The sequence below is a fragment of the Euprymna scolopes genome, chromosome 10, assembly GCF_053919585.1.
Source record: "Euprymna scolopes isolate OS-2025 chromosome 10, ASM5391958v1, whole genome shotgun sequence".
Taxonomy (NCBI): Eukaryota; Metazoa; Mollusca; class Cephalopoda; order Sepiida; family Sepiolidae; genus Euprymna; species Euprymna scolopes.
This window is the reverse complement of record NC_136491.1, coordinates 8,105,834-8,119,062: the sequence shown is the minus strand read 5'-3', so window position 1 is coordinate 8,119,062 and position 13,229 is coordinate 8,105,834. Positions and strand designations below refer to the sequence as shown.

The 13,229-nt window shown below is 32.7% G+C and overlaps 1 protein-coding gene across 1 annotated transcript in view; it reads right to left on the bottom strand.

The window, feature by feature from the left end:
* The window catches only part of LOC145285798 (cell division cycle protein 27 homolog), a 154,458-nt gene that overhangs the window by 109,459 nt on the left and 31,770 nt on the right, over positions 1–13,229 (bottom strand). Inside the window, exon 2 of the mRNA XM_080134175.1 lies at positions 5,736–5,811. Within this exon, the coding sequence (XP_079990301.1) occupies positions 5,736–5,811 (76 nt within the window). The remainder of the gene's footprint in view (positions 1–5,735; positions 5,812–13,229) is intronic.

Genomic DNA, 13,229 nt, shown 5'->3' with positions numbered 1-13,229 from the left:
AAAATCTGATATGCATATTTGAAGTTTTAAGGAGGTTTCTATCTCCATAGGTCACTTCAAAGGTAAGAACACAGAGTAACAGATATTCAGGACCACTTCCATCGTCTTCCCAAGAATTTTATACAGAATATAAATTTCATCAAAATAGGATATATTTTACAGGGATCATGCATTCATAAATCCCATATTGGTGCACTTAGATTCAAAAATACTTCTATTGTTTTCCCTGGTAAACTTTACACTTAAATTTTATGTAGATTATCTAATCTTTCCATAGGGAATACACAGACAGGCATTAAGTCTGTATAATATATATATATATATATATATATATATATATATATAGTAAGTTATAAAATATATATAGTAAGTTATAAAATATATATGGCAATTAAGCATTTATAACTTTCTACCTACGTATTGAGCACTGTTGAAGTAAATACTTCAAGTTTACGCATAAATGTATACTTTCGTATATTAATTTGTGATTAAATTAAACAAAGTAATATATATATATATATATATATATATATATATATATATATATATAAGCAAAGCGTTACCCTATATTATCGACTAGTAATTGTTTTCTGTTCAAAAGAAAACATACACATTTGCTTTGGCATCAATCTAAACCAATTATTGATGTAGGTTTTCAGAAACTATTAGTTTGTTTTGGTCACTTCAATTTTTAGTAGTGCTCAATATTTTCTCTTCAGAATCATTCCCTACAGGAGGTTGTAAAAAAGTTTCATTCTCAAACTCAGATCTATTACTTCCATCCACATACACAGGGAAACTTTTTTATATATAGGATACATGTTGGTAGCATTGTTATTTCAGATTTTAATCTTGCTATGTTAAATACTCTACATTCTCAACCCAAACCTTTTTTCCTGTTTCTCTCTTGGAAACCTTTTTCATGGGTATTTCCAAATTATTTCTGGATTACTGGAATAAAAGATTAACAGACATACATTTATGGAACCCCTTATTTGTGAATAGTTGCTTACATTATTTGTACATAACTAATATGCAGAGAGGACGAAAAAATTCATAGTCACAAAAATGAAAAACTAACAATTTAAGAATTTATAATAGTGTGGTTAACAATAGGCAATAATTGATCCATTATCCAATCAAGATATTGCTTGCATAGAAATGGATAAGGCTGAATTTTATGACCAACAGTTTGCTCTAAACTCCACAAATCATTCCCTATTTCTATGGTCAGAAACCATGCTTGATCGGATCATCCCTTCCTGTGTCGTAGATATCATATAAAAAATCTTGACACTTGTAAAGCTTGGGGATCCGATATCTGTTGTAGTAATAAAAAAATGCTCTGATAAACTGGCCTCTGTGGTTCAAGTTTTCAAGAACTCTAGTGAAAGAACTGATGCACAAAATTATCACCCCCACCCTCATGAGTCTTCTGCTTTTCATTAAAATCCATGAATCCTTAATCTTACAATAATCTGCAACATGTAAAATGCTAAAAGTCTGAGCAAGAGTATAGATTTAGGCAATCACGTTCTATTGCAGATATGCTAACAGTCATCTCTGAATGCATAAACCAGACACTAGATAAGTCAGGTAAAGTTAGGGCAATAGTGCTTGATATATCCAAAGTCTTTGACAAGGTTGGTATAAAGGTCTGTAAGAAAATTTATTCTTACAAAATTGGACAAGTAATAAAAAGGGCCCAGGTTGTCCTAAATAGCCAGACATCTAAACAATATGACATTAATGGGGCTTTACGCCAGAGGAATGATCCTTACTTTTATTCTCAATTTTCATAAACAATCTCCCAAATGCAATTGTGTCCGAGAATGAATATATTTGCTGATAGAATCACACTTTATTCTTGACATGAGGGCAAATCTAATACACAGATATTCAAGGCAATGGCTGAATCTTTAGAAAATGGTCTCCAGTATGTGGTGGTATGAGGTTATAAATAGATGGTTACATTTAATGCTACTAAGACAAAACTACTTTCCCTTAATAAGAAACCTCACCAACTACCAATTGTCATGGTTGATAGCATTCTTTCCGAGTGTCCAACATTCAAACTCATTGGCCTAACATTCACAAGCAACATGAATTAAAACATACATAGATGTTGCCAAGTCTGCTGCAAAAAGGGGGGTGTCTTTACCATGCGAGAAAACTTCTTGCACGTAGGAGTATACTACAGCTCAACTAAACCAGCATTCATCCATGCATGGAGTATTGTTGCTACATTTGGGCCAGTGCATCTAATGCCAGTCTTTCATTTTTAGAGGTAAAAAAAAAAATAAACTAATAGGTATCGCACTACCAGCCAACCTCCATCTCATTGCCACAGTGTTGCATGCCTGTATTCGTTTTACAAGTACTTTAATAACACGTGGTCTAATAAGCAGTTGTGCCCCTCAATATACTTATTCCCGACTAACCAAACAAGCAGCAAAATCCTACCCCTTCACCGTTAAGGTCTCTAGATGTGGAAAGCCTGACGAAAGCCTAATAGTTTCTTCCCTCTTACTGCTAGATTTTGGAATTCCCTCCCGTTTCCTGTTTTTGACTGTTCTTGAGGAGAAGACTTCATTTTGACTAGAAAGAGGTGATGATCAGTGTTGAGGGTGAAAAGAGAAAAGTTTGCTTTTATGGGTGTTAACTGGAACAAAACACCCCATCCCTTTACACAGTATGTTTCAAGTTGGAAGAGACAGAATCACAATTAATTAATTTTTGAAACACTGCCATAAATAGTTGTGTTATTTGAAGATGTCAACAAATAATCTCATAAAATTATTTGCAAAATCATTTATGATAATCAGGAAGACAGTTTAGCTCAGAATGGATCCTTGAGGCATGTTGGCATTGATGTGCGATTCAAACTTTTGGCCAACAACTACTTTCAAGAAATATCATTTTCTAGTACTCCATAGCTAACAAGCTAAAAGCCTTTGATATATCAAGAGTTATCGCCCTAAAATAAATTCACTCATATTCACTGATCCTGTGTGATATCACCGTCAGCACATTAGTTGTAGATCTTGCAGGACAAAATCCATATTGCTTGTCATTTATTGGCTTTTGACAAGGTGGTTGACAACTTTTTGCTTTATTACAGATTCAAACAACTCATGATGTACAGGAGACTGATGGACATGCATTGAAATGCATAAGACTGATCTTGAGTATTTTTAAATACAAGATAGACCAATGAAATTTTTCATCGTAATAAAAAGCAACAATTCCACAACTTTGTAAGAATAGGAGTTATTTCAAGTTGGTTTGTCGAGTGCTATGATTGGAATGTTCTTGGGATCAGTTGTCTTGTTGACAACATTTTTGATAAGTTTTGTTACATCCTGAACAATATTTCAGATGTCACATCTTTTTGGATATAGTAGGTTGGTTGTTTTTATTTTACAGCATATCAACCCTTTTCAGGTTACTTAATGCCAAATCCAGTGATTTTGAAGAAAATTTTTTTTAATAGAATATTTGTTTTGTTTTTTTTTCAAGTCGGTTTCTATTTAACCCATTGTTGGGACCCTAACAGGTACTACCACTCCAGGTCAGAGTGGACCTGGGAGCAATGGCAATTAAAGGGTAGCTCTACACTCCCCAAAGCCCACAAGCTGGGGCCTCACCATCGGATATAGTTTAAGGTCATATCCAGGACCGGATGATAGTAGGGTAGGCGACCCTAATTACAAAAGGTAAAATTTGTAGATATTGAATTAGCATATGAAAAAAGGATTAATACACAAAAATTGTTTAATCAAACATTCTGCAATTAGATGTTGCTTTAAATTTTGTTTCATTTTCTCTGGTAAAATTTATAAGCAATAATACATTTGGTATATTAAAGTGAAAAATTACAAAGAACAAAATAAAATTAAGGATTATTATAATTTTAAAAATCATTATTTCTAATAGTAAACAGATTACACTAATAAAGGCCAAATAATGCATCTTTATAACTAGAACATATCTGTTAAAATGCGTGCATGAAAGAAAGTAACATTTTTCTAATATAATACTAACGAACATACAATTAAATTTTTTTATTAGTTTAATTAGTAATCTACTTTGTAACAAGCGATATGGATTTGTTACTAGAGCAATCACACTTGACGTATCAAAAGCCTTAACTGGCAATGCCTTCAAATCAAATCTATAAAGTAGTTAACAAAAAATGCTAAAATGTTTTTGATTATAATGGAGGGTATATAACTACCAACAATTAGACGATCTTATAACTACGGTTAGGACAATAAACCAATGAGAAGCCTCATTATAAAAATATAAAATTTTGGATGCAAATCAATCAGCTGCCAGTCTCAGTTTTGAAACAACTGAACCGGACTACCTTGATTCTTCACCGCCATCTTTGTTCTAAAGAATTACTCAACACTCAAGATCATGACTGCATTGATTCTTCACCGATTTGATTTACTACCGCCATTTTTGTTCAACATAATGTCTCAACACTTAAAAAAGAAATGATTAAATCACAACAAATAAAGAACTCTGTGAATGGTGTGTACGTATTTAAAAATTATTTCTAATAGAGCCAGTGCAATGAGGTTCTGAAATTTTCACTTAATAGACAGAACTTTTCAGAAAGATCTTCAATTCTTTGAGGACAGAATTTCACAGAACCTCCCAGGATGCCTAAGGTTCTGGGAGCAAATCAGTTTTCAGAAGAAAGTCAATTTTCAAATTGTGCGTCATCTTGTGAGATGAGAACACTAAGCGTATAAAAAATGATTCATTGGATGATCTTTTCTACAAGATGAGGAGACTGACGCATGCAACAACGGTGTAGTCAGTATTCTTCTTGGTATTTTTTTTTTTAACATTTGCAGAATCAGAATATCAAGTGTTACTATAACAAAATTGATGTTTACATCACAAAAATCTAATTCATCAAAATTTCTAGTTGAACCCTCATACCTAGACTCATGTAGTATTTCAATAGATGAATCCATATTCAGTTCTGACTAGGTATTAACCAATCAATTAGAAATGCTACTAAACACAAGACTTTATTTCAATTCTTAATAAAATTGAAATTTAAAAAAAAATTTAAATGCATATTTTTGACAGGATCCCCAAATCCATTTTACAATTAGGGATAGATTTTCTAATTTCATTTAAAATTATTTCATCGTTTATAACTAAATAGCATTGATGCCTGGCATTGCCCGGGTGTTTGGAGGTGTGTGTTAAGCAAAAGAAATAAGTGGTAGTAGGCAGGTAACCCATACAGCGAAAGAGGAAAAGAACATGGAAAAAAAAAAAAAAAAAAAAGGTGATGTCTTTGCTGTTGCGCCTATCGCCACACCAGAAGTGACATAGGTTTAAATTAAGGCTAGTCAAAGATGACGACTTTCGAAAATATTGGTGAAAAAAGCGACCCCTCCCTGTAGAAAAGTGGCCAGTTGAGGGTGAAGGAATTAATGTTTTTAGCCAATTGTTCGATATTTGTTGTCCGATGGTCGAGCTTCAAAATGATACCGATCTTGTGAAAATCCGTCACCTCTGTCAAAAGTTTTAGGAAGACATACAAATATAATACACACATTTAAACAGACACGTAAGATTAATATTATAGATGGAAAATTTTTTAGAAAACAAATTTTCCTGCCTGAAGTAGAATATTTATGGAGTGAAAGAGTGAAGTTTGAATTTTTGTGAAATCCACTTAAAAATAAAAAATTTTAAATGGTTACCTTCAGAAAATAGCCTTTCAGCCAGAAAGGTTGCATCCTTAACTGCATAGTGGTTCAAAGCATCCCAAATAGCAGCCTGAATAGTAGAGAAAAATTAAAACCAAATATTTATTTCATGTTTAAAAAAATAAGTGATTTTTTCAGGGAAAGGAAGTAAAATCAGATTATGAAATATACCCACAGCAGAAATATAACAAACCCCAATTTAAGATTGACATAATACAACAAAGCAGGATTCATCTATAAACAATTAGCTAACCTCAGAGAAATAAGATAAAATACATTTGAAACATGTTTGGCAGAGAAGAAAAATGAATTTTAAAGAAAAAAATTATTTTGGAATTTTCTAAAACTTTCATAAATCTATCACAAATTTATTCATCAAAAAGGGTTAGAACCACATTATGAAAAATAAAAATTTTATAAACTTTTTCAATTGACAATAAATATGAATTTAACATAAAATATGAATTTTTTTTTTCAATTCCAAAAACTGATTGGCAAGATAGACAAATAGTTTGCTTCGACAATATAAAATTCCAGGTTTGAAAAATTGCATTTGTTAATTTAAGTTTTGTTTATACAAATGTATAAATACAAACGTTTCTCAAAATATTTAAGAGTAGATAAATTCTTTTTGTTATAAAAAATTTTTTAAATCCTGCAAGAAAAATGATTCCAAGCATTTACTTTTTTTTTTTTTTTTTTTTTAGTGGCATGAATTTTTTTGCAAATTTTTTTTTAAGGTTTGCAATTTAAATTGAAAGTTTTCCAAACATATTTTACTTAGATGAAATTCAAAATAAAATAATTATCATTTTTCTTACATCTTAATATATATAGAGTTAAAAACATTTAATCTTAAAAAAGGAAGCACAAGATAAGTGGATAGTCCTTAATCCGTGGAGTTTCGAAGAAATACTCTCCTTCTCATCAGAGGGCAGGAATGAGCAAAATGCGGGATCGGATTTTGCATATAAAAGTATTTAATGAAACTACAATTAAGTCAACAGATCTTACTTGGTTAAAAAAAAAAAGGGTGAGGTAAGGGGAATAGGAGGTAAAAGAAAAATGATAAAAAGATGTGTGAGAGAGAGAGATTCAAACTGTTTAACGGGTGCATCTGTGTATCCTAAATCAAAAAAAAAAAAATGAATTTCTGTTAATTGTATACAGGACTGTGGCTCAAAAGAAATTCATCATTGACAAATCAAACATTTACACTACTACTACCACCTCCACAATTGCATTTCTCTAAGAAAAAAAAATTATGCAAGGTTCCATTTCTTTTAAACATTTCCACCTCAACTAGAAAAAAAAAGTCTCCATCCCTACAACATAAATATTCAAATTATAATAAATCAAAGTTGGGCTTGCAAGTGCTTCAGATACTAAACAAAGCTTTTGTTATTTCATTCATAACAGAAAAAAATAGTGAAACTAATTCTACAAAATATGAAACCAAAACACTTTATATATACATGAGTACAATTACTTAATGAGAAAATTTCAAGTCATAATTAAATTCTAAATCTTTTTAAACGATGTACACTCGGTTATCATAGGAAAATATCTGATCATGCTGATCAACCCTTTTTCGAAAAGATATAAACAATATGTTTATGTTCGTTTAAAATTTTTTCAAAAAGATATAAACAATATGTTTATGTTTATGTTCGTTTAAAATTTTTTAGAAAAGATATAAACAATATGTTTATGTTCGTTTAAAATTGGTTAAAAGATAAACAGCAATGAAGCATATGCAGATAACGGTCAAGTGGAATAAACTTCTTATTCAGCCAATATTTTAGAAAATAATTTAGAAATGGTAATAAAACGGTCTACACTTCAGGACACAATCTTTGGGTTCTTATTATATGAATTCAAGCAAACTAATAAAAGTTGAATTCCCACTAGATGTCCAATACTTTTGGTTTTGTATCAGATTAAAAATAGAAAATACAAGGTTCAAAATCAATCATTTCAATTGAAATTTGGGCAAACACACAAACCTTATATAAACGGGCAGAAAGAAATCCATTTAAATCATTCAGGTTTTAGGATTCAGAGGAGAGCATTACCACATTTTTGTCTAAATACATTGTATCATTTTTAGTCTTCAGTGTTCCTTGGTACAAAAACTCTTTCATCAGTCACTATTGACCATCAGGAGTTTGTCCTCAATCAGGCATCGGTACCAGTCAGTATATCTGTGATAATGTCCAAGCATTTATTTTGTTGTTTACTACTACTACTACTACACCAAAGTAAATGCTTTCATGAACTGTTCAATTTAAATCCAATATATTTTATGTATTGAATCTTTTTTTTTTTTTTGCTTTATTTGCTAGCCTCTCTACATGGACAAAATTAGAAACCATGTTTATTTTGCTTGTTTTATTTATTTCGTGTTTTAAGTAGGTGGGAAAAATCAAGTTCCCGTCACAAAAGAAAAACCTCTTTTTGAATCTTTTCGATGAGGATTAATAATTTGTATTATTTGAACTACTGTTCTTATCTTGATAGTTATTCTCATGTTTTGTCTGATGTAACCTCCAACCTTCTTTAGGTGTATCTTGTTGAACTCTAGAATCTGATTTTCAAATGCAACCCTTTATTTAATCCATCAAGGTAGAATGCTCTTGTTCAATCAGCCATGACGAGGTAGAAGTCTCAAGTAATTTGCAATTGTATTCTTGATATCGCAGTAAATGAGGATTGAACCTTCAACCCCCAGAAGAGCGTCGCTTAAAACTGGATGTTAATACTTTATGTGTTACGTCCTTAAGACTTCTACCTGGTCATGGCTGACGAAACAAGAGCATACTATTCCTATTTATTAAATAAGGGTTTCATTCAAAATTTTGTAGAGTCCCGAGTTCGACAAAGATTCCAGAGTTCAACAAGATACACCTGAAGAATTTTTAAGATTACATCGGACAAAACGTGAAAATAACACTCAAGATGAGAACAGCAGTCCGAGTAATACAAAAAAAGAACATAGCATAGTGACATCATATGCATCAAACACATTTGCACAGATCCTCATGATTATACCCAACATCGATAAATTAAGACAACGCAACCCGAGTCACTATCTTTATAAACTCGTTAAATCAATTTTAAAACAGCATCCACAGACAGACAACTGTAAATATAAAATTACAAAAGATTGCATTCTCATGGTATTTAATCATGACTAACATAGGTACTCATCTAATTCTTCAATTAAACAATGTCTCTAAAATAAACATGTACTGATACAAAACTTACAACTAGCCAATTTATTAACTCTTACCACATCTACAAAAAAGTCACAGCACACAAAAAAATATTCCGACAAAGTACATGTTTGGTTTGTCAACATTTAGTAATACATTCCCCCCCTTTTGCAATGCCAAATGTCTATGACATCATTTGTACAGGATGTTTAAATAGGTGAAACAAAATTAGCTTTTAGACTCAAATTGTATACGGACAAATTTAGTGTCAAGCAAAAACAACTATTCCCAAATGGTTGGGCAGTTTGACCAAACAAAACAAGACATATCAAATGACATCAAATCCCTAAACACACATGCACTAAAATAAAAAGAACCCAAATGGATGTTAAAAGTATACATGCATAACTCATGTCTGAACGATAACTATTCATTTGATGACTATACATATTTCATTTTCTTAGTCGTATTGCTGTCTTAGTAACTGTAAGGGCAAAGATATTGGATAGAAGTCAAAGGTAACTTTGATCGAAAGTTCAAGTTGACTGACAGATATACATAGCCACACTGATGATTCCCAGTTAAGACAACATATGCAGGTTGATACTGAAAAATATTTAATATATATTTGTGTGTGTGTGTGTGTATATATATATATATATATATATATATATATATATAGTGCTGTCAAAAAAAAGTCCGCACTTGTCATTTTTTCCAAAACTGCAAATTTAAGCTTAATTGAAAATTAACAGTTTAAACAAGCTATACCTCATTTGAGATGCCTTTTATTCCTCTATAATTTCACCTGGTTATATATGACTTTTAATTGAAATATTCTAGTGTTCACATCAGTTTAAAAACTTTAAAAAGAAGCCCTTTTTAAGGATAGATAAGGTTACCAGTACTACAACCTAAAAGGTTACAAAAAAAAAAAAAAAAAAAAAAAAAAAAAAGCTACATTCAAAACATTTAATTCAGAAATTTACATTTTGATAAAATGAGGCATTTTACACTTGATCAAAATTATAAGATCAGGAGTATAAATTTCTTTTTAGTTCAATTACAGATTAGCAATCACTGCGTAAATGTGTCACGATGCAAATTTACAAAAGTTTAGCATGCTTGAATTCTAGATTTCCATGAGCAAGGTTTGTCACAGCGGGCGATCGCAGCTAAAGTAAATCACAGTAAAACTGATTAGCAACTAAAGAAGAGTAAGAATCATGGGAAAACAAAATCCACTGGTAGCCCCCAAAAAATATCTCCTGCATCGAGTAGGAGAATAAGACTGGCTGTTGTGAAAAATGGAACTTTCTTCTAGTCAAATTAAGGCAATCACAGATGCTAATTGCAGTCCCGTGATTATTAAATGACATTTAAAACAAAAAGACATGGTAAATAAAAAGCAAAAACAAATTCCTCGCCTGCTTCTACATCACAAGAAATCATTTAAGGTTTGGTTGTGAATACCAAACATGGGGTGTTGAGAAGTGAAATAAAGTCCCGTTTTCTGATAAGAAAAAAATTCACTCTAGACGGTCCTGATGGCTTCCAATGATACTGGCATAAAAAACATGCCTCCTTATATTTTTTCTACATGTCAATGATGAAGGGTCTCTAATGGTATGGGGTGCCTTTTCTTACAGAGGGATGATGGAGCTCCAGGTGGTGCAGGGTCGTCAGACAGCAGCTGGTTATGTTAGCATGCTACAAAAAGAATTGTTGATGATGGAGGGCAATTGTTTGTATGGGAATGAATGGTTATTTCAACATGATAATACTGCAATTCATGCTGCATGATGGATCTTGACCTTTCTGCAAGAAAAGGGGGTCCATCTCTTGGGATATCCTGCATGGAATTGAACCATATTGAAAATGTTTGGGGATAGATGACAAGAGTTTTTTTTTTTTTTTAAATTACATTTTCACCCCAAATAAGGCACATTGCCACTTTGATGTGTGGGGCTACTATCAAGGATAATAAGTTGTAGAGAGTTGAGCAGCAAGATGTCCGATTACATTATACTCGAACTACTGTGTGTCAGTACAGCTGGGGAAGCAGGAAACTGGAAGAGAATTCCAAAGTCTAGCAGTTCTGAGGAAGAAACTATTAGAGTAGAAGGTTTTCTTACATCTAGGGATCTCTACTGTGTAGGGGTGAGACTTTGCTGTCGGGTTTGTCAAGGGTATTTACATTGAGGGGGCACAAGTGTTTTCAGTTCGTCAGAGCATTCGTCATTAAAATACTTGTAAAACAGGCAGAGGGATGCAAAATTCTGTCGATGGGACAGAAGTTGAAGCTTAGACAGTTCAGGACCTATCAGGTTGGCGACTCTCTTTTGAACCCTGTCCAGGAGTGAGAGACAAGTAGATGCACAAGCCCAAATGTGACAATACTCGATATATGGGCGAATGGTGGCCTTTTAGAGGTACAGGATACGTTCAGGCGTAACTTTCTAGCATGGTAGAGAGAGAGAGAGTTCACCTTCTTCACAGCAACCTTGGTAATGCTCTCGATGTATTGGTTCCAACTCATGTTCCCTATGAATGTTAAGTTGAGAAGTTTGAAAGAAGTACTTACAGGTAATGTACCTTTAAACATAGCTATTGGTGGTTGAGAAGATTTCTTGTAATTATTGAAGGAAACAAGCTTAGTCTTGGCAGTATTGAATGTGACCATCCATCTTTGTCCCCATTCCACTACAGATTGGAGGTCTTCCTTTAATGTTTCTGCCATTGCCTTAGATTATGTGTTTATTCGTTTTCTCATCGTGTCTGTTATAGAGCGTGGTGTCATCAGCAAATATACCCATCTCAGAAACAATTTTATCAGGGAGGTCATTTATGAATATTAGGAATAATAATGGTCCAAACATCAACCCAAGATACACTTGCATTTATATCATATTGTTTAGATGTACAACAGTCGAGAACCTGAATTCTTATTTAAGAAGGATTTAATTATGTTAAGTATTCATCCAGTGATACCGTATGATTTGATATTCATAAAACTACCATGCCATACCCTGTCAAAAGTCTTAGATATATCTAGGGCTACTGCCCCACCCTTCCCTGCATTGTCCAGTGTATGATATATACATTCAGAGATTAAAGTTAGGATATCTGGTGTATCTGATATACTTGGCTTTCCTATATCCATATTGTAAGTCGATCAGAAGTTTAGCAACAGTAAGGTGATGGACTAGAGCTTGATTATGGACTCAAATATTTTGGCAAAAAGAGGAAGGGGGCTAGTGGAGCGATAATTTAATGGGTCGGTTCTTTCACCAGAATTCCTGTAACTTGTAAACTGGTAACAAAGAAGCAGTTTTCCAGCAGTCAAGCAATAATCATTAAGGCATTTGTTGTAAAGTTTGGAGAGGATTGGAGCAACCTCAGCAGAGCATTTATTTAATAGTACAGCCGGGATAAGATAGAGTCCACATGCTTTTGAGGTGTCTAGTTTTTTTATATCATGCACCTGAGAAGGGGTGATTTTCAGATCATTTAGTGTGGTGTCAGTCCGCAAAGGAAAATCGGGGGGGGGGGGCAATGTAGAGTTTGAAGCAAAATGTTTAATCAAAATGGCAAACGATATTAAAAAAAAAAAAAAAAAAAAAAATGAACTTTATGTAGCCATCTTCAAAAGCTGGAGCAACATCATCTACATCTTAATGGAAACGCTTATTTCTAGCATGCCCCAAATAATTTTTGAAGCCATCAAAACTAGTGGAGATAAGACTTAGGTTGTAGTATTGGTAACCTTAAAAAAGAAAAAAAAAAAAAGGTTTCCTTTGAAAGATTTTCAAGTGGTCTTAAAGTTTTGATCAGGAGTGTGTGTGTATATATATATATACACACACACACACACACTTAATACTGAAAGTATTGTTTCAACTTCATTTTTGCTTTAAAATTCATTAAAAGGTACTTCTGCAGTTTAAATCCTGTTTTTCCATGAGTCTCCGTTGTTCATTTTTCTTCATTGTCACAAGATTAAAAACTTGTTGCTTGAAGCACAATGATACTTTGCTTTTTCTTTTTTCTAACTGTAATTAAACTTCCCTTTCCTTTCCTTTCTTCCAATTTGGTGTCATCTGCTCGCTCACATCTTGTCTCTCGGTTTTTCAGTGAATAAGCTCACTCTGCAATTTTCAGGGCAGTTTTCATCGTCTGTCGAGTGTTGCCAAGTGAGACTCATGGAAAAATGAGATTTAAACTGCAGAAGTACCCATTAAATTCTGTTCAAATTAAGTTTTTGGTGTGTAAT